This window comes from Echinococcus granulosus (genome assembly GCF_000524195.1).
Source record: "Echinococcus granulosus chromosome Unknown EG_S00004, whole genome shotgun sequence".
Lineage (NCBI taxonomy): Eukaryota > Metazoa > Platyhelminthes > Cestoda > Cyclophyllidea > Taeniidae > Echinococcus > Echinococcus granulosus.
In genome coordinates this window covers 142081-162833 of record NW_020170384.1, presented here as the reverse complement: position 1 = coordinate 162833, position 20753 = coordinate 142081, and the positions used below count along the sequence as shown (strand labels likewise).

Below are 20753 nucleotides of genomic sequence, written 5' to 3'. Positions count from 1 at the left end.
CACTTTTAAAATGCAGGGGCCAAAAAAGCCTCCATATATTCTAGAAAAAGCATTCATCCAGTATTCCCCCAATATGATTGCCCTTAAAAGTATTTAGCACTTCATAATATAAAGCGTGTATTTGTATTCATTAACACGAGGCACCTCCATGATTTGATACAGATCTGATGCACTAATTTTGTATCGGTCTGACAAAATCATCCATACCGGTGCGGAACTAATAAATACAGGCGCAAGAGAACCTTGCCAAACTTTGTCATCACTCTTTAAAAAGAAACTGTGACTTTTAATGGCCTGCGAATTAATTTATTGGGAGATTCAATTAGAATTATTTAGTAAAAAATTCAAGCAATTCGTCAATATCAAGCTCTCCATCATTGTCTTTGTCATGACGAGCAATAAAGGCTTTCAACTCTTCGTGCGTCACTTCATCACCAAACACGGCCATCAGCTCTCCCGCGCTGACCTTGCCCGACTTGTCGTGATCCAGGGACTGGAGAAGTTTCAAGACTTCCGCGCGGCTAAGGGAGAGAGATGGGAATGTGGTCTCACGGGTGCAAAAACCTACCTTCGTGTGGTTTTCATGCTAGCGTTCAGTTGGGAGTGTGCTGGGCTTCACTGAAGTGATTGTTTATATATTCTACGTGTAACCGGCTGGGCCTAGTGTACTGAGGCCGAACAATTCAAAACGCGTCCAGTTCAAGTGACAGCTCTGATTGGCTCCCGTCCGGCACAAATCGTGGTGAACGGAGTTGAGTGCGTTATCATGTACCAAACACACAGCTCCTCTGAAAATTAACAAGCAACATTGGTGAAGGTGTGTGTCCAAAAAGGCACAAATGGCACTTGAAAGAAGTATCAACTCAATTCCAAAGTGATATAAAGCGGCGGACTGTTCAACGAGTCACTGTCTTCTCTTCTACAATCCTTCTCAACTTAGCATAATATGTAAATAAATTGTGCACTTAAATTCAACCCAATATTTCAACTTTACATTTTTTTGGGTTTGATGTTAAGATTAATTAATTTGATTTTAATTAAATTAACTGGAAGCCATGACAACACGTTGGAGGATTTAAAACAGATCTGCTGAAAGTGGTCAGAAAATAACAAAATTATGAATAGCACTTACCTGTGTGGTCCTCGATACCTAATGCGTTCTGTGTACAAAGGATTGAATAGGGTATCTAAGCCGCACGACCATGTGGTATTAAAAAAACAACGTTCAAAATATTGAAATTGTTCTGCAAAATCTAGTGGGGAATTAACGATAAAAAGGGAAATGAGGAGAATTGTATTTCAGTTTCGGCATTAACCAAATTCCATACTTTTAAACCTGTTGCTTACTGAAGGTGGCACAACAGTGGGCGGAATCTTTAATCCGCTAGGAACGCCGCGAAAGCGATGTTGTGGTTGTAAGACAGTTGATCGTTGACACGACGCAAAACTTGAAACATTAAATGACGGAAGTTGTTGCGTCGCCACGGCCAGTTACTCCAAGTTCTATAGCAGCAAAACAGGTTTAGGGCATAAAAGACAGTCTATTAAGTGATTCAAACGAGGAAAAAGGGTTGTATCGGATATAACTTGTGAGAAGGAAATGAGTTTTTTTTAGCTGCTTAAAAATCCTTTCAAAAAAAATCAATTCGACCTTACTTTTTTGCATTAGACTGAAAAAAATGGTACCAAACTAAGGTGAAATTCACATCTTACTCAGGAAAATTGCTCCAGCAAATGCCGAGGAATGAACTTTGGCATCCAGGCCGTGCATAACAGCAACTGAATCAAAGTAATGCAATGAAGCTCATGGCTCACATATACCTTGATCAGCCTGCCATCAGCGCCGAGAAACATTTCCTCAATGTTAAAGGATTTATTTTTGTTAGGAGGAGTTTTTGGTGATGATACAATCCATAAATTGGAGTCCTGGGTCCAGGTTGCTTATTCGGAACCTGCAGTGTCAGAATAAGTCGCTACGTATGGATGCAATACAGCCCTTGCATTGTTTATATCCACAATAAGCATTGGGAGGAGCCTGAATTCCAGTCACACGATATAGAGTCTTACAACTTTGAGAATGCAGAAAGGAATCGTTGATCTACTTGGCTGTAAACCCCATTCCAATCCCATTTGTAGAAGTGGATGATGTGCTTTCCCACCTATGATTCTCAATGAAAAACTAGACGGAATTAACATATCGATGTTGGGGTAGGCAAGGCACTTTTAGTCTTAAAAGGGGTCCGCCTGCCTCTCTGGCTTTACAATCAGGCCACGGGAGCCACTCAATGTACTTCTGTGTTTATCACAGCTTTCATCTTTAGGGGACTTTCACAAATTTCTACTTATCTAAAACTGCTCATTAGATAGAGAGCTTCCACATTTCTTGTAATGTAAACACTGCTTTCACATAACAAAGTCACAGCCAAAAGGAAACATTTTCCAGCAAGGTTACCGTTTCCGATAAGCTAATGAGCGTAAATCGCATTGGCTTGGGGCCTACGGTAATTTTCGACTGGCAAATTGTAATATTTCCTGTTACGCTAAGGGAAATGCTTAATAGCGTAATGCGGGTGACCCCCCCAATCCTAAGTTCAATTAAACTACAGAAGGGAGAAAACTGCCACTGATGTGAAGTTGCAGGTCTTTCCTGAAGTCGATAGAATTCGTAATGCTAGGACATGATATGCATTGTCGACATACAGAATTGCTAAAGGGCAACTAGCAGGAGCTGAAGATCACGCATCTTAGCGAGAAAAAATGCACAAATTATTAATTTATTGCACTAGGAAACGGACCACTTTCGTAAATTAACAAGAACAAGTTTGTTTAAAGTGCATCACTGTAGAGGCTCAAGACTTCCCTGAAGACGAAAGAAGACACAATGCTGGGGCAGAATATATATTCGGCATAGAGAAGGCGTTTGGGCTACTGGCATGGCTCGAGGGCCAGCCCACCCAGCCAGTTACAAGCAGGCAAATTACAAAATTACAAACAAAATGCTGTACATTAAAAAATAATTATGCTCTTTTCTAGGATAATACAATTTCATCGAAGTTATGTTGGCGCAAAACTGAAAAAATTTTGACAAGATTACGTCTAAGACCTACGGTACGCAATTGCACCACAATTAAAGCAAAACAGCAATTTTACTGGTAATACATCTGTATACCCTACAGTACTAAAAAAGCCTAGTGCTTACTAGGTCCTATTTTATTTGTTCGCTGAAAATGACCTACAAATAAATACCGCTAAACTTACATGCGCTAGCCGCAGAGGTATAGTAATCGTTTTCATTACCAAAAGTGTTTGAAAACCTCAGCTTGCCTTGTGTTTCATAATTTTAAAAATCGCCAAAAGCTTTGATCTTTTTTGAAGTTTTTTGCTTTTGTTTTTCGTGGCTTTTAAATTGACTTCCGATTTTGAACATAACACTCACAATTCTACCATCATATACTATAAGCTACTTAGTCAAACACCTATATGCCTAAAAACAGTCTCCAAAGGAAGCTTTTACATGCCTTTGCTCTTTTTATGATAAAATTATGTTTTTTAAATGCTCTTTAAATCGCAAAACAAATATACATGAAAGTATTTAAAGTCAAAGACATTATTGTATTTTACAAGTGTAAGTTGTATTAAAACTTTAGATTAGCTAGCAATCAGGTGAAAACTGATGCGCATCAACATGTTATTCTTTACATAGAATTATTTGTGAAAATCGAATGGACATGTTCACACCTAACCTCCCCGGACGAGAAAATGTAAAGTAACTAATAATCCATGCATCTTAAAGCCTCAGTAATAATTGCTTTGCTAACCATTTTAGTCCGCATTCATCTGCGCTGCTTATCGAACACTATAATTTAATTTTTTAAAGAAGCCTTATAATTCTTGCAGCTTCCTGGGTTTCGCAGTGCTCGTGAATCAGGGGCTTTTAAATCACCTTCGTCAAACAGATCACCATCTGAATCTACTACCCAGGGTATGCAAGAAACCTCCAGGCATAACGAATGGAATTTGAGTCTATATAGCACATGGAACGGAAGGGAAAGTCGTCTTCCTCAACCACATCGCACAAATTACAATGGTACAGTCGAAAAGGGAAGTACTTTGCCTAAAGATATTCAGGTTAACGGTGAGCAAACCCCTCTTCCCCGTGCACGCAATTCCAACGCCTTATCATCTAGCTCACACCCCTCAGCAAAACCAAGATTCTGGACTCCCCGAGTTGAACCCTCTCCAGAAAAAATAAGCAATGAAACATTTGTTGGCAAAGGACTGTATGACAAATTTTTGGCCTCATTTCGAAGAAAAAAGATTCAAAAAGCTGCATCTGCACCTGTCTCTGTCAAAAAAGTGGCGAGTGTCTCTGAAAAACCGCCCAAACCCATTTCAGAGAGTGTTACAGCACGTATTTTGCTTCTGGATGGTGAAGAAGTCTCAATGAGGTTGAGTAAGCGAGCCCTTGGTCTAGAATTGCTTGAACGTATCTGCGATGGCCAAGACATTATCGAAACTGATTACTTTGGAATCACATACACAGACAAGAAGCTTGGAACATGGGTATGTGTTTGGTGCTAAAATATGCATGCGCTGTTGAAAAAGTTTAACAAACCTACGTACTGTGTGGCAAATGAAGAATATTCGTTCGGGTCCGAAAACTTTACGTTAAACACTACAAGTAGGAGATGTTTTTTCGAAGGTGACAGATGAGGAAAATGTTCTTGTTCTCATATTGAAATGCAAATTATAGGGTTATGAAATCAAACTTTTTAAGACCACTGTAATTAATTTAACCATCCTATATATTGCCTACTTATTTTTCATTACCGAGGATAATACAGTTGTCTTTTAATTTTAGTTTTGGCTGGATGTTGATAAAAAAATTATTAAACAAGTTACAAGTAAGTAATTCTTAAACAATAGTTTACTTTTGCTGAAAAAAACTTTGCTAGTTTCCAGCATAACTGTGTCATTTTCCTTCACGTCCATTCATAACAGATTTCGTGCATGCATAGATGACTACTCAGTTGCTTTTAAATCAGATTTGGGTTGTGAAACTTACTTCCTTCTACTACAGTACCACTTGTGTTAGGGCATAGGCTACTAAGTGTCTAAAACTATTAATATTCTTCTACTGCTTTATAGAAAATACAAAATTAGTGGACCACTCTATACAAGTTTACCAATAATCGAGTCAATTTTACCAACACCATGCTCTGTGAACTTTGATGCTGGTCAGCAGTCGACATGAAGTCAGACGCCGTTTGTTTATGCGAATTTGATCCTTTAGATGTAGCAGATTGGCAATTCTATTTCCAAGTGAAGTTTTACCCGCCAGAGCCGACGATGCTACAAGACGAGACTACGCGATATCAGTTAGTGCTGCAGGTGCGACAAGACGTCTACACGGGCAAGCTGCCCTGCTCCTGGGTCACACAGGCCCTACTCGGCTCCTTCCTTGCGCAGTCGGAGCTGGGGGACTACGATTCCACAGCCCAGGGACCCGGGATCGACTACCTCAGACAGCTTGAGTTCGTTCGAAGTCCTACCGATCAGTTACTCCAGAAGATTTTGGAACTGCACAAGACCCACAAGTGAGTTGTCTGGAGTGGGCGCAGAAGCTACGGGTGTGAAATGTAAAGATATCTTTAAAGAGAAAAGGATTATTTTTTCAGCGGTAATTCTTTTGCCGACAAATTATCGGCATTTAGCATTCACTCCGCAGGGGAAACACTTTCTCAGTTAAACAAAGCACAGCGACTCTCCTAGGGCCTTAATCCTGCCTTTAGACTTACCGAACTCATTTGCACAAAAAGAAAGTTATGTACAAGATGTGGGTAAATGCTCGTTTTCCTAGCATTGTTGAATTACCAAATCCACATTTTAGATCCTTCATTAATATTTTAGAACAATTAAATTATCTTTAAAAATGAAATGGTATTATGCCTTTTGTTGCAAACCAGCTGGTGAGTGAAATCATCTGAACTATTTTGTCCATTTAAAAATGTCTAAGAACAGAAAAATAATAATAGTTATGGTGTGGATTGGAATGCTCCCAGCAAAACTTGACTTCGTTTGTTATCTTGGAGCATGAAAGGCTGTTGCCAATAGTATAGTGACAAGTTTTTATGAAATTTGTTGATTAGCATGTATTTGTTAGTATTTCATTGACCTGCATCGGTTAATGAGAGTCAGAGCTGCGATATGCTTTATTAAGTTGGTCTTGCATAATGTGTCGATTTTTCTTTGTCTTGGCATCACGTGACTCAATCGCAACCTAGTTTTCTCCACTCTTATGAGATTGGAAGCCGTTAACGCTCTACACAACACCTTTAACAATATTCTTCCCATACTGTGGACTTCAAATTACTAGCTGGTTCAAAATCAACTAGTTCGCGAGCGATACTTATGCCTACATAACGATATCTTGTCCTAAATCACAAATAACTACCTTCTATGCGATCCGCCACAGCATAAGCCTATTAAAAAATAACAAAAGTGTTTAAGGCGTCAATGCATGGATCCGGTGTTTGTGATGGAAACAGCCCAAACACATTCATACTGATTGAGCAGGCACCTTTGCCAACGTTCTTGGGGCGCGTATGGCATAAGTCGCCTCCAAGACGCCACTCGGTTACTGACATGCGCACGCCCCGGCGCATCGGTGGGCCTTTGATTCACGTGAAATCGGCGTCCTCTTGCGCATAACGGTGGCGAGGAGTTAAACTATAATTTGCTTCTTAGTCACCTAAATGCATATGCTTACACATTTACTACAAACTTTGCGTGTTCAGTTAATTGGACTGAATGCTTAAAGTAGACAGTTGAGGTTGTTCATAACACTTATCCAGGCCCCCTTACAAATGACCCATTATGGTCATACATGCAATGAGTTTACACTGAAATTCACAAAGCATGGCTTCTCGTAAATTTACAGCTTGTTTTTAGACACTCAGTGTGTACTGCAATTATACACTATTCATAGCTTGGGAGCCTAGTTTTGGTCGTGCATTTCTTCGCTTAATATTTTGCCCGCATACTCAAGCCAGTCGTCTCCTCCTGATGCATCCCTATTAACACCGACCCACCTCAGCTGCTTTGCGGTTGAACTTTGACCACATGCATGTGAGAAGTTCCGGTGCTTGTGAATTGTGACACCCACCGGTTGGAGGAAATGCCGAACTGTCAACATAAGGGTCGTAGTGCAATACAGTGCCACAAGTAATGCGATATTTCGAACATTTCAAGGGTCTTAACCGTCACGGAATGAGAAAAGTGCTAATTCCTGGCATCAAGTCAGGCTGGAGCATTTAATTCCCTTCTGGTGTTTTTGTAGCAAGATAAGCTTAAGCAATATTTTAATAATGCTTATAGAATGGTTTTCAATCAATAGGTAACCCCAAGGAGGAATATGGAGCTTAGGTATCCTCTCAGCACACATATTTAATCAATGTTTATCGGTGGTCCTCAAAAATGAGACAAAATAAAAAGATGTAAATCTTGATCACCCTTTGGTTCACTTATTTTGCTTCGTTATTAATGCCCTTTTAATGATGCCAGTGAAGATAATGCGTTCAAGATACCTGTAAACATCTTTGAGTCTTCTTTTGGGCAACCCAAACATGCTGCAACAACTACTACGTAAAAACAAAAACAGAGCGCCAACTTGAGTTTAAAGTAAAGTGTCAAGTGTTTGCGGTTTTTTTTCTCTCCGCTCAAGAGGCATGAGACCAGGGCAAGCAGACATAAAGTACCTTGAGACCGCGAAGCGATTGGATCTCTATGGTTTGGATCTTCATCCCGCACGGGATATGGAGAATGTGGAAATCTACATCGGTGTAGGGTACAGTGGCATCGTCGTTTATCGCGACCGTGTCCGGATAGGCCGATTTGCCTGGCCGAAAGTTCTGCGAATATCCTATAAGAAAAACTACTTCTACCTAAAGATTCGCCCTGACTATGCAAGTTTGTTTGCGCTTAAAACTAGTTTCAAAATGCTTTGGCCATTTGTTTAAAAGGCTGGTTAGTTATTTAGCGGACCCTGGTATACTTATGAAAATTTTTGAGAAATGCATAAAAAGTGCATAATTTTGGCTAACAATGTAAGTTACATACATGCGTTGAAAGCTCAACCATCACAAAATTAGTAAACCAAGCAAGCTTATAATAAATGTCTTTATTTTGCAAACTTGTGAAGGATTATTGGCTGACCACCGGCCAATTTATTTTGCAGCCTGTTTATAGTCTAGTTTAAGAAACTACTTTTGCATTTTGCATTCAACAGGCGTGGGAGTTTAAGACGCTTAACTTAGGGGTCGGTAGGGCTAGACCTACGGTGCAGCTAGAGTTTAGAGACTAATCTCAAAAGTCCATTCAGAAGACCTCAGCTTAATTTAGAAGGGTGCACCGTATTTGGCTAAATAATACCTCATCCTAAATGTATGAACCGATTGTAAATTCTTGAACTGTAAAATACGAAGTAGCATAACCAATTGTGATACTTCCGGAATTATAGCAAATGTGCTCAGTTAAGGAGTTCATTAAGCATTAAGGGCGTAAAGTTGTTTGAGATTGGAGCTTCGGTGACGGCTAAATCTTCGCTTGTCAACTACAGTATAAAGTGAATTTTGGTAAAATATTCCAGCCTTTGAATGAGAAATGAGTCAATGAGTCTGGATGCCTCTAGCAACTTCTGCCATTTACAAAGTACAACACCTAACAACTCACATCTATTCGTCCAGTACCGACCGTCCGAATTGACGGGTTCATGTGGAAGTGCCGCATAAACCGGATGGGCGAATACGATTATGGATAATTCATTTAAGAATAATGCCCTTGCAGATGAGAAAATACAGAATTTCTTAATGAAACAAAGTATGAATGGTTCAATATTCACTATTAAATCATAATGGAACAGTGATGTTAATATACAACATGCTTATCCCCAAAGATTATATGCCATATCTTCTGGATTGTTATGGTAGTCTTGTCTCAAATGGATAATAATATCCTATAAGTGAAGAGCAGGTATAAAAATGAAGAGTAGTTTGTTCTACCTGCGCCGCAATATGTCTAAATGTTTGCACTGAAATTCATTTGAGCTAGTGCATTTGTCTCTGTTAAATAAATAAAATCGGGATTATGAGTTTGATGGGACTAATTTTGATAACGACTACGATCTAGACGGAGCCGGAAGAGGCAGTAGTGGGTTTTCTGATGCTGAATCCTCAACTGGCGAAGCGACTCTGGAAGACAGCAGTGGAGCACCACACCTTCTTCCGACTGAAGGAGCCGCGCCCGCCGAAGCGAGGTCCAATTGGCTTCTTGGGCGGGTCCTCACGATTTCAGTACTCGGGCAAAACCTTCTTCCAGTACCGCACCACCCAAATCGATCACCCTAAAGCGATGGCGGATGATGCCCTTGATGAGGGTCTGCGACCGTCACATCATCGAACTGCCAGTGTTCCTGTCGCCCTCAATCGTGGTACATTCCCCTCTTCTTTTATCCTAAGAGTTGTACACTTCCACTTCTTTCGTTGCACAAGAGCCTATCTTTACAGTGGCGCTGCATAATAGTTAACATCTAGAATTGAGATTGGCGCGTCCAAATCACTTGCAAATAATGTATAATGGCCGCAAAAAGAACTCGTGTCTGAGTAAAACAATCTAACTCACTGATTGCTCTCTCTCTAAGTTTGGGAGCTGATATCGACATCCTGGTGTTTCACTCTGCAGTGACCATCAGCCCATTGTTGTTTCCTGTTGGAAAGAATGGAAGTGGCACAGTTGAGGTACGTCGCAAAGGTAGAGTAGTGAATCTGACAGATTTCTGTTAAGTTCATGTCAAGAGACCTATTTGAGAGTATAAACGAACCAATTGATGCTGTCCTCCAGCAAACGCATTTTACTGATTTAGCTAATTATCAGCTCTCCATCCCAGTCGTATATGGCCCACATTGGAAGTAGTTGTGAAAAAAAAATTTTTAGCTGTTTTTATGGGAAGTCAGGAACGGTGGACCAGCTCATTGGAAGTGAATTCTTTGCTGATTTTCGTAAAGCTTTTGTGACTGTTTTGGAAAATGACTTTTAAAGTTTTTCGATAAAAAAACACTATTAATCATACGACGAAAACTAATTTAACCTAATATGTTCTGAGCAATAGCAACAATAATCCCATTGTAATAACATTTACTCCTATTTTCGATAAAATCCCTTGCATTTTCATGAAGAAGTGTTAATTTGTTATGAGTAACAGTATGAACTGCTACCTATTAGCCCTTTTCCCTTTATTTAACAGCCAGATCTTAAATACCACTTCATTGGGACATTGGTATAAAGAAGAATTTTGAAGACGATAAAGTTTGCATTACTTTTGAATAACTAATTTCGCAAAGTTATACTGTTCTCATTACCTAGTTTGCCAATCATCCCGCAGTAATTTGGACAATAGCCCCGCTATGGCATTAACATGCAGCTCTTAGCGAAAAAATCCAAGCGATGGTATGGTTAGTAAGGTGTTATATATTTTGAAGTAACAATCCACCTAATTTGTGATTATATTACCCTTCCAGCTGGAATTCGTTACAACAGTGTACACTCGTTAAATCGCACTCATCCCCGAGATATGACCATAGGAAAGGCGCAAAGCAGTGACTACCTTGGCCCTACTATACAGGTAGTTTACTTTTTAATCCGTTAAAGTCGAAGCTGTTGCCCTTATTACCTTCCAAACCCGCATTATTTAAGCAAGCTCAACAGCCAATAAGGACTGAGACTTCAAGAGCGTCACCAATCCTATCAACACAGCGTCCGCCTCCATCTCAACCAATTGCAGGCACGCGCGTACCACCTCCGAAGCCGTTAAGTAGGAGGAATCAACGCCCACCTGCAGCACCGACTTACATCGACAATGACGGCTCGCTTTTTGATGCCGCCAGCTCAAGGGGCGAAGGATCCATTCTGGACTCGGGTATTCGCGGTGCGGACTATGAGGTTAGCCCTGAGTACTGACGCATAGTTAAAATCGTTTGTACCAGCAACACCAATTTGGGCTGAATTCTTGATTGAATGAATATTAGGCGTTCCCAAATTGAGGTGTAGGGTAAAGAAAGGCAATTTCATGGCTTGGTAGATGTAAATAACGGTGTTGTATAACTTCATTTTTTCGTGTAAACAAATATTAAATCAGTTGAAGATAAGTCTTAGGTAGTCTATAGAACCACTCAGGAAACATATTCCATGGACTGCTATTAAATGCCATGAGGTTTCTTGATGCAAAAAGGGAATTTAGTTTTAATATGGCAAACATTGAACGATCCATCGTCTTTCATATAGTAGCGACATCTATTCAAAATGAACCAACATTTTAATGCTAACTTAATGATATGGTTTAACGTTTTGAATGCATAGCACTCTAACTTGAGGATTTTTATTTAAAACACCCAACTCTTATCTAAAATTTAACGGAATAGCTATAACCGAACGAATTGGTTATTGTAAACCCTTTTCAGATACCGCGACAGTTGAGCGCAAATGAGTACTCCTCCTACGCTCAAGAACAAGAGGATCCGTTGATGTTTAGCAGCGGTGACTTTAGTGACGCAAACGACGTGAACGGTGCGGGAGGAGGCAGTGTAGCATGGTCCGCCTCAAACTCTTACAACCCACAGCCCTCGCAGGACTCCTGGGGGCTCCAGAACAACACTCCACCCTCTTCTCCTTCCCCCGTCATGCGCCCCTCCTATTCCTCCCGTGGTCGCGGCGAGCAACCGCAATACACCAACCTCGGCTACGATAATCCCTCCGACGCCTCGCCAACTCCATTGCGCCCTGTTCGACGCGCGGGACCTTATGCGGGACAGGTGAGCAAACTCAAGTCACTATTAAGAGCTACTTTGGTCATTTCAACAGAAACCATATTTGTGGCCTGTTTGAGTTTCAGTTTTTAGGTAAATCAGATTTGAGATTCAAAATAATGGAGGAGAGTGCCATACACCAATTTTGATTGCATATAAACAACCCCATTTTCCCTTCATGTTCTATCTGTTCTCGCAACATTCATCAAAGATCATCGATTTCGCGCTTATGAACCAGTCATAGTACTTTTAATAGTTTGAAAATTATTTTCCATTAGCTGGGATGTTTCTTTTTTTCAAAGAATTTATTTTTTTCGCCAAATTAAGGAACCCTTAAGATGATAATTTGTTCCGATCGCGTATCGTGAGTGTCCAAAGTTTACTTATCCGGCTGGTTAACCAGATGCTTCTTTGGCAAACTTAACGCACTAATCAACTTGCCCTCCCTTGCTTCTGGGTAAGTAACATGTCTTTGCCTTTCAGACCTTTAATGACCATCGACCACCTACTTCCAATGCGGATTTTCTCTAGCACCATTGGCTCAGCCCTCGGTGTGTTTGTAATTTCCGCCCACGTGATTGGACTAAAACTTTGCATTTGACAGAAAACTGCGATTTCCTACTCTTCCACAAGCATCAACATTTTCCTTTTTTCACCGTTAGCAAAGATTTGATTTCTTAAAAATTATTAGTGTCGGAGGCGGTGTAATGAAAGAACATTTGTCCATTACCGTCTAAGTGGCTTAGTGTTGATTAGTGGCTGGGTATTTCACAATACCGTATTTATTTAAGATTGTTTTCAATGGCAAGCATTAAAAAGAGCATAGCTGATAACGTTTTGTAATTAAGGCAGTAAGTTTGCATATATTCCTTCAATAATTTATAAACCGCTGTGAGTTGTGATGTCCGGGGAATTTTTGTAAAATGTTCTGATGGCCAATTAAGTCGACAGTTGAATGGATCTACGGAGGAGACTAAATACACTGCCCATCAAAAGGATCAGGTGTTGTACACATAGTACCATTAACATCAGCCCATAAGTGAGTGCTTGCATTACTGTCAACGTAAAATAAGAAATAAATGGTTCAAATACATCTGTCGTATTTCACAGACTTTTTGCGCCAAGACTTTTGAGCATTTCTTTTTATACCTGGTGAAAGGTAAGCTTGCATCAAGCAGCCTGCTTGCCATTTGTGCAGCGTACAGCAAATGGGCTCGGTAGGATTCGGGCAACTCAAGCATAGAACGGCCTGTTTATAACAGGGGCAACTTAGCCTTTACATTGAGCAGTTGATGCGTGAATAGCTACCGTCCGACCAGAATTTTTAAAACAAATTTATGCTAGGATGAGACTACTAACATTGGGACATTATGTTTCCTTAAATTCATAGACCTATTCCAACATTTAACCTATATATGCACAGATTTTTCGGGTTTGTTAAACCATTAATAAACGTTCTGTCTAACTTCGCCATCAGTGCAGATATTTTGACCTTAATTAATCTTTCGAGGTTTAAATAAAAGAAAATTATTTAAAATTAACTAGAAGACGGGAAAAGAAGGTGAAAGTGCCTTTCAGTAGAGTTGCTGCAGCGCCATTACCAAATCATCACTTTAACTCAGCGTGCCATTCAGCCATTCTGTGTTGGTCAAAAGTGGAAAATTTTCTTGGCAGCCAGCGCACGGTAACTTTTCCGAATGATTATGTCCACCTCTTCCATGCAAAGATTAGTCCCTCGTAAAATTTCACTCCAGACCTTGCATTATTCACCCAGGATTAGGTGTCTCATGCTCTGGCCAGTAGGATGGGAACCATTACGACTGGGGTAGTCAATGGTAGTGATATGACTGTGTCAAAAACTTTTACTCAACTCAACTGTCGTGTTCAAGGTAATATAGAAAATTTTTCCTGGCAATATCCAGAAGTTTTCTTCCTTCGTTCACAAAAATTTTCATGACTCACGGTGTTCCGTGCATGTGCTAACATTGTTGACTGCAATAATAGTTAGTGGTGATAGACTGCCTCAAGACGACATGTAGGCTGGTTTTTGGTAAGATGCCACACATGACAGTCTGCCTTTAACACTTCGTATAGCCATCAACTGGTGCAAGCATTCCTTGTCCAGTGGTCATCAGAAATATTAGATGATGAATCCATATTAGTCCGATATGCTTTAATTCACCTAAATGTCCATCCCAATACCGTATATTCTGGCCTACTTTAGAAAATAAAGACGATTTAGTGGAGTTTCTTCCAATATGGCTTGACTTCATGCAAATAGGCTCACTGGCAATCCACTCCTCAATTGTTGTTGGCCGGATGTTGCTTTAATGCCTTGGGTCAGGAGAAATCGTGGTGCGGCTGTCACAAAAAAAATGCCACATTGAGTAGTGCAAAACGGTGACGACTACAGGCTCGAATCGATTTATCTCAACATCTCAAAAACACAGACATAAAAATTCTTTGCAAGATTCTAAAAGGCGAAATATCTGCAACTTTAAGGATATGTGGTCTCAACTTTACATGCACCAAGATAATTATTACTTACTATTAGCAGTTTCTACCACCACTAACTTTTTTACATATACAAGAAGTTCAGGAAAGCAACCATAGGAAAGTAGCAATAAGTCAAGCTTTTGAGTGGACCAAGAAGAAACATCTTAAATTGCCTTATAGACATTACTCGATACGAGCAAAGGGACGCTAGTAAATTTTCCGTTATTCACTTTATAAACTCTTCTCAGTGAAGTCCGAACAAATTCTGTCCCAATTAACTTCTGATCTAACGCAGGTGTACCCGCCGATGCTTTCGTAAATGCGGTGGATTTGCTGAGAGTAACAGGCGTAAGTCAACAGTTGTTTAACTCTCAGGTTTATCAAATGGACGTTTTGAGAATCCGCCATTGACCCTTCGCAAGGTGCGATGGAAGCGAGCCATGACAGTGGTCGTAACCCCTTCCGTACGGCAAATATATGTATTCTACCCGAGCACTATGCCTTCTTTTGTCTTCAAGGAAGGCTCAGGGCATCATACAGCATTAATGTGGTCACACAAACAATCAAAGAAAGTAATTTTACAAAAGCTGATTGCAGCGCCTCGGGACCCCCGTGAAGACAAAAGAAGACAATACTGGGGCCGACTATGTATATGCGACATACAGAAAGTATTTGAGCCACTCACACTGCCCAACATCCAGCCCAATCGGCGTGGTATAATGGCCAAGTCAAGTTAAACAAACATCGCATTACACTGATAGCCTTGGATTCGTTTGAAATCACAAACTGCAAACAGCAGATATTTTCAGCGAAGCATGACTGCATCCCCCTTATAACGGCAAACTAATACAGTACTACGTTATTTAAAAAATAGCTTAAAAACAAGCAAAATGTGTGGAGTTTGGTAAAAATGATACAAAAATTGCTAATATTTTATTTTTTGAAAAGGGTTGCAAAAAGGTGTTGGGATATGTTAAGATAGAAAAACTAAAAAGAGTCATTGTTAGGTAGTAATATTTTCTAAAAGTTTAATTTTTTAAGTCGGTAGACTTGCGACGGTCAGTGATCGTTTGAACTAATTGCTAAGGTCACCGCTTCTGCCGATTTTGACAGGCTTTTAGTGCAATGCGGATAAAATGTACTTCGGCTGAAATACTCAATACCATTTAGGTATCGTGGGTTTGGCTTTCCTGATCTCCGTTGGATTTACAATGCTTGTAGTCGGATGCGTTGTTACAGGAGACTAGTTAGTCCTTGTCCTGATTTGTAAACCCATGTAGTAACTGGAAGCCTTTCGGAGTTATTCCATTTTACCTAATTTCACCGATTCCACTTTTGCTGGCGATAAATTCACAGTGTGAGAGGGACAGTGCCGTGTGGAGTGCAATGATATTTACTCACGCCGTCCTCGTTGCGTCCTGTTTTGCACTCCCCATCGTTTTGGCTCATGCTCCTCTTTCGACCCCATCGGTACGTTAAGTTTGTTCAGTGTTCGCTTTTAGATAAGCTGGAGCGCTTGTGGTTTGACCTTAACTGGGAACGTAATCGTTTTCGCCGCCCTATATATCGCTGCTCGCTTGTGCAGCGATGGCCAGTAATCTCATCCGCAAATTACTTGAGCTATTTATCAAGGTATAAAATTAGCCATCAGCTAAGTCATCCCACTCGATTATTGTCACCTGGCACATTTTACCCTGTCAAGACCACCAACTCACCCTCGATGTCCCTACCTTACCTTATTGTAATTACGCCTAAATATTAATCGCTTTTCTGAGACATCTTCACATTATCCAGACATGAAGTAGGGGGCAAACTTGCATCCGTTCTCATGAAAAAGGAGTGGCATATTTCCGTTTCCTCGATCTTGTGTCCGTTTGGGTGTGATATCAAGCAAGGAAATCGAGTGGATGAATCCGTATAATTATGTAATAATAACAAGTTAATGTTGAAAGAAGTGGTGCGGTCATGCGGGGAGTGAGTAGGAATCCCTGGAATGGCGCGCTTGCTGGGAGGAACTTGAGTAACTTCGTTGTGAATTAAGTAAAAAATCAGTGAACCTCCGCCAGAATGGTAACGTTTAGTTTCGCAGAGCAGCGAGCCTGTGAAAAGAAGTGAATAAAATGAAATCTGGCTGGATTATTGCATGGAAGGTGGCGAAAGTGTACAATGGCTTGCTAGGTAAAAACTAAGAGAGGGTAGGGTACAGAGTAAATCTACCTTTCCGTTAGGGCATCATCGGCTTGGGACCTGCGTTCCCCGCTAATGGGGTGGGCGATCGAATCAGTGGGGACCTGAGCGCCCGCCATTGCAGCCTCCACTTCCAGACCATTCTCCTCAGCCACCTGCAACGAGACGACTCATACTTAGGCCAAAACACCTAGATGATCTCGCGATTGGACAGCGCTGTTGGTTTCGGAACAGCGGCAACTTAATGCACAATATACTGAGGGTTCAAAGTTTTTGGTAGAACACGACCTCTCCCCTTCGACCATTTACTTATACGGATATCAGTATTTCACCACAGTAGTAGCCGCTGATAAAATACACAGTTAGTATTCATTTTTTTATAAACAACGAGAGTATGTAAGCGCTAATGACTAGATCTCAGCAAAAATGTGCTCACGAGGCCCCGCCCTGGCATTCGTACAAAACACTCGCGGTCAGAGTCATAAAAGCTTCATTTTCTATTCAAATTGAAGTGGTATCGGCGTATGCAAGTTGATGAAACTTGAACTTATTGCAAAGCCAAACAACCCTTGTTACAATTTGGTAAATATGATGCTATCGCATAAAAAAATAGCAAATGAGGAGGCCTCATATAACAGTGTGGGAAAGACTAATACCGTGACTATCATAACCGTTCATCAACAGATATCAACTTATAGCCTGGTTGACCGATACTGCCACCAACCAGTAGCTATTTACAAACTGTACATGTTATAAATGATTAGAGATAAAGTCCTGTAAACGCAAAGACAGCACTAAACGTTACTGATAGAATGCCAGTCTCCGAATGGTAATTAAAATCAAATGAACTTCTGTGTCGAATTAAAAACACCGATTTACGCCAAATTCTGAGTACTCTAAGTATGCACACATGTGTAAAAAAGTAAAGAAATTTACACACAAAACCACGTAAATCGCGTGACACAGCGGTAAGATATTTCTACCTTCTCTAATTTAGAGGCAAATCAGTAGTGGAATGCAACTCAAGTAGAGTGAAGCCGACATTCTACTTATTCAAAACAATAGGTGATACCAATAATTCGGACACCATACTTATACAAAAAGGCAATAAGCTAACCTCTGAAATACCAAAACCTCATCAAGTTAAGAAAGGAACGAATACCTGGACACAACTTAAGAGAAATTTCAAAGTAATGACAACATTCTGCATAAGGATAAGGTAGGAAACCTTCTTTGGCACAAAGCTTACTCACAAGCATTAAATGATAAGTGATTGATTCTACGAGCCAAGTTAACACTATGACTCTCAATGATCGAATGTAGCTGCTACGATGGCAATTCTGTTAGCAGTGAGTCCTTGAGTACTACGCGCCTTGTCACTAAGCAACCAATTCAACAATGCAAATAATGACTAGGGCTTAAAGTGCAACATTTTACTAGCTTTCGTCTCAACCGTTGTTTGGATCGGAATGAATTAAGTGAAGTATTTAGTATGACGGAATTACCTGCAGTCAACGAAAAATCCTATTAAATAAGCCATCGCTTCATTATTGTCAAGACCAGTATGACGGAAAGATTGCCAGTGAACGGAAAATTCTATTGCACCACCGCCCTACTATTCACACGACATAGTGATGAGAGGCATCATCTAATTGCATGTAAGAAACTTGAAGCTACCCACAAACACTGGGATGATACCCCAGGCGTCTTCCATTCACGAATATGGGGGCGGAAGCAATCGGTGGACTGGCATATCAAAGTCAGACGATCGCCTCTGAAAACCGATAATATTGTGCCCCAGACTATATTGCTGGAGCTATTTTTAGCGCTCAAATGATTCCCGGAGGGAACGACTCATTCTTCAAAAAGTACGTGTGTATTAATGAATAGCTCAAATTGATGGGAAAACTAGTGAAAATGAAGATTTAGGAAAATATCAACTACGTGAGATTAAATCACATAGGACTATTGCACACAAATTTGACTAACAGGAAACTAGTAACATCCAGACTTGTTAATGATTGCACTAGTTCACATATATCGACGAATCAGGAAAATAAGTACTATTAATAAGTGGAAAAAATGTCAATATAAAGTTAGAGAGAGTGCAGATTTTCAGCATTTTTAAGAAAATAAATTTACCGAGGGGATTACAACTCATTATCAAAGCGCCGATCGTGGCAAAACACTTGAAACAGACTATTTGAAGGTGTGAGTAACAAACCTAAGTAAGAGCTACCATGTTTTAAATTAGGTAATAAGTATCGACCTGCAAATCCCAAAGTCAATAGGAACCGGGGTGGCAACCACGACGTTTTTCTGAGATGGTGCATTTACAAACCTTAAAATGTTAGAAAGTTCGATCTCTGGTGGTAACTGAGGTGTTTGGTTTAACGAAGAAATATTTTTGTCAAAAACACGAATAAAATCAGGGAGATTTAGCCAAATGCTCAAAGCCGACTTAAAAATTGAATCAAACAGCTTCGCGAGTGAGAAGATACATAAACGCATACGAGCTGCAAAAAGCCAAGAACAATTCATCTACCTGTTTAATTAGACTCTGAATTTCGTTCTCAGGGGCAGACGTGGCCATTACAGTATTCATAGAGCCCTCAACAGTAGAGGTTCGGACATCCAGATCCGTGAATGTCTTTTCAAAGTCACCCATCACTTCTTCAATCTTCTCAAGATTCATCGATGCCATACTAGACTTCAGCCGATTTGTAACTTTGCCGATGTCCTTTGTCATTGTTTTCATGGTAGAAGCTGACCTCAAGCGCGACTGAACGGCATCAAGCCGAGATGCCATCACCATGTATTGAATACTTTCCTTGTGCTTCCTAATAGAATCTTCAGCGTAAATACGAGCAGCGTCTACGTTTCTTGCTTCTAGTGCCTTATGATAGGTACTAACATTCTTATGTAAAGCGGCATACCTTCTTCAATTTACCTCGACACATTTTTGACTCAGATTCGGCCTTTTGAGAATAACGAGTCAGTTGCTTTCCACTGAATTTTAAGTCGAAAACAACATCTTGCGAGTAAAATAATGACTTACTTACCTTCTAGCGACGGCTGTTTGAACAAGCTCTTCATCACACCACTTGAGGAAAACTTAACAGCAGATTGGTTTAGTACACATATTTATAAAGCCACTTCGCAAACAAAAAGTTAAACAATTTTTTAATTTGTTATTTAAAATAAAAGCTATTTTCGCCTTTAAAGATGTACTTTAAACCATTTCTGATGCAATCTAACTGACAAATAGAATCCTTTGCCATTCCTAAACCTGGCATTTATCAGTTTGTATTTCTATGTACTGACCAAAGGCCTTCTTTCGGCACTTGCCTATGTTTTACTTAAAACTCAACTAGCTTACCTACGTATTTCCTATACGAGTGCTAAATAACGTTCAGTAAACTTGTAGTTCGTGTTCGCCTTTATGTGTCTCCTGGGTAAGAAGCTGTCACTTTGCACCAACCACTTGACTGGACGGATGCCTTTAAATTCAGGGTCTAAGACTATACTTAGTTCTTTTAAGCTCTAATTACCCATACGCCTGCGTCCTCCACTCACTCCGTCCTCGACCCAAGGGTGCGAAGCCGAAAGCTGAAGAAAGAGTCGCCTAACACGCCTTATTATTTTATCAACCGCTTGTTTATGGTGCAGAGCAGCTATTTTTCATCGAAGAGCTATAACGATATGGCAGTGTGGAGTGAAACTTATCTTCAACCTATGGGAGTGTAGAAGACCATAAGCACAGCTATCAACCTTTGCGGCCGAATCGGAAGCTCGTGCATCCGTGGCTGACGAATCAGTGTGGTTGAATTTACGCTTAAACACTGCACATTCATGTTTTTTCTTAAGCATTGTCCCTTAATCAGTCTTACCTTTTGTATATCATAATGTATTTTAATAATCACCCAGAAGCGTTGGTTATTTAATTTAATTTAATTTGGACTGAAGGAGGCATTTCGTCTCTGCTCATCTGTTTTACTGTATTTATGATTCCGTCTGTTTTGGTAACTGAATTGCCGGGAGGAGACTTCACCAATTTTCTGCAGTCCAAGGCTAGACGATGCTCTGCAAGTACTGCATTTCATTATCCGTCGGAGCAATTTCTGAATATGAGAGTTACCTGATAAAGAACATGATTTAAATTAACTTCGCCGAATTACTATTCCTTTCCCCCACTTTGTTCTCATTTTATTG

At 40.2% G+C, this 20753-nt stretch overlaps 4 protein-coding genes across 4 annotated transcripts; 2 read left to right on the top strand and 2 right to left on the bottom strand. All coding sequences in view use genetic code 11, as the record gives it.

Annotated features, from left to right (window-relative positions):
- Positions 1-328: 328 nt before the first annotated feature.
- EGR_01020 (Calcium-binding protein) lies at positions 329-585 on the bottom strand (the record flags this gene model as incomplete). Its single annotated transcript, XM_024490269.1, has 2 exons — positions 329-521; positions 569-585. The coding sequence occupies 2 exons, from the start codon at positions 583-585 to the stop codon at positions 329-331; spliced, it is 210 nt and encodes a 69-aa protein (XP_024355088.1).
- Positions 586-3984: 3399 nt separating this feature from the next.
- Positions 3985-12459, top strand: EGR_01019 (Band 4.1-like protein; the record flags this gene model as incomplete). Its single annotated transcript, XM_024490268.1, has 8 exons — positions 3985-4563; positions 4862-4904; positions 5246-5597; positions 7724-8012; positions 9187-9487; positions 10679-10995; positions 11514-11878; positions 12342-12459. 8 exons carry the CDS (start codon positions 3985-3987, stop codon positions 12457-12459), a joined length of 2364 nt encoding a protein of 787 aa, XP_024355087.1.
- Positions 12460-15479: 3020 nt separating this feature from the next.
- EGR_01018 (Vacuolar protein sorting-associated protein) lies at positions 15480-15952 on the top strand (the record flags this gene model as incomplete). Its single annotated transcript, XM_024490267.1, has 4 exons — positions 15480-15492; positions 15525-15600; positions 15635-15824; positions 15857-15952. The coding sequence occupies 4 exons, from the start codon at positions 15480-15482 to the stop codon at positions 15950-15952; spliced, it is 375 nt and encodes a 124-aa protein (XP_024355086.1).
- Positions 15953-16431: 479 nt separating this feature from the next.
- EGR_01017 (Charged multivesicular body protein) lies at positions 16432-19637 on the bottom strand (the record flags this gene model as incomplete). The annotated part of the gene is made up of 5 exons (XM_024490266.1): positions 16432-16453; positions 16572-16696; positions 19087-19437; positions 19478-19575; positions 19604-19637. 5 exons carry the CDS (start codon positions 19635-19637, stop codon positions 16432-16434), a joined length of 630 nt encoding a protein of 209 aa, XP_024355085.1.
- Positions 19638-20753: the final 1116 nt, after the last annotated feature.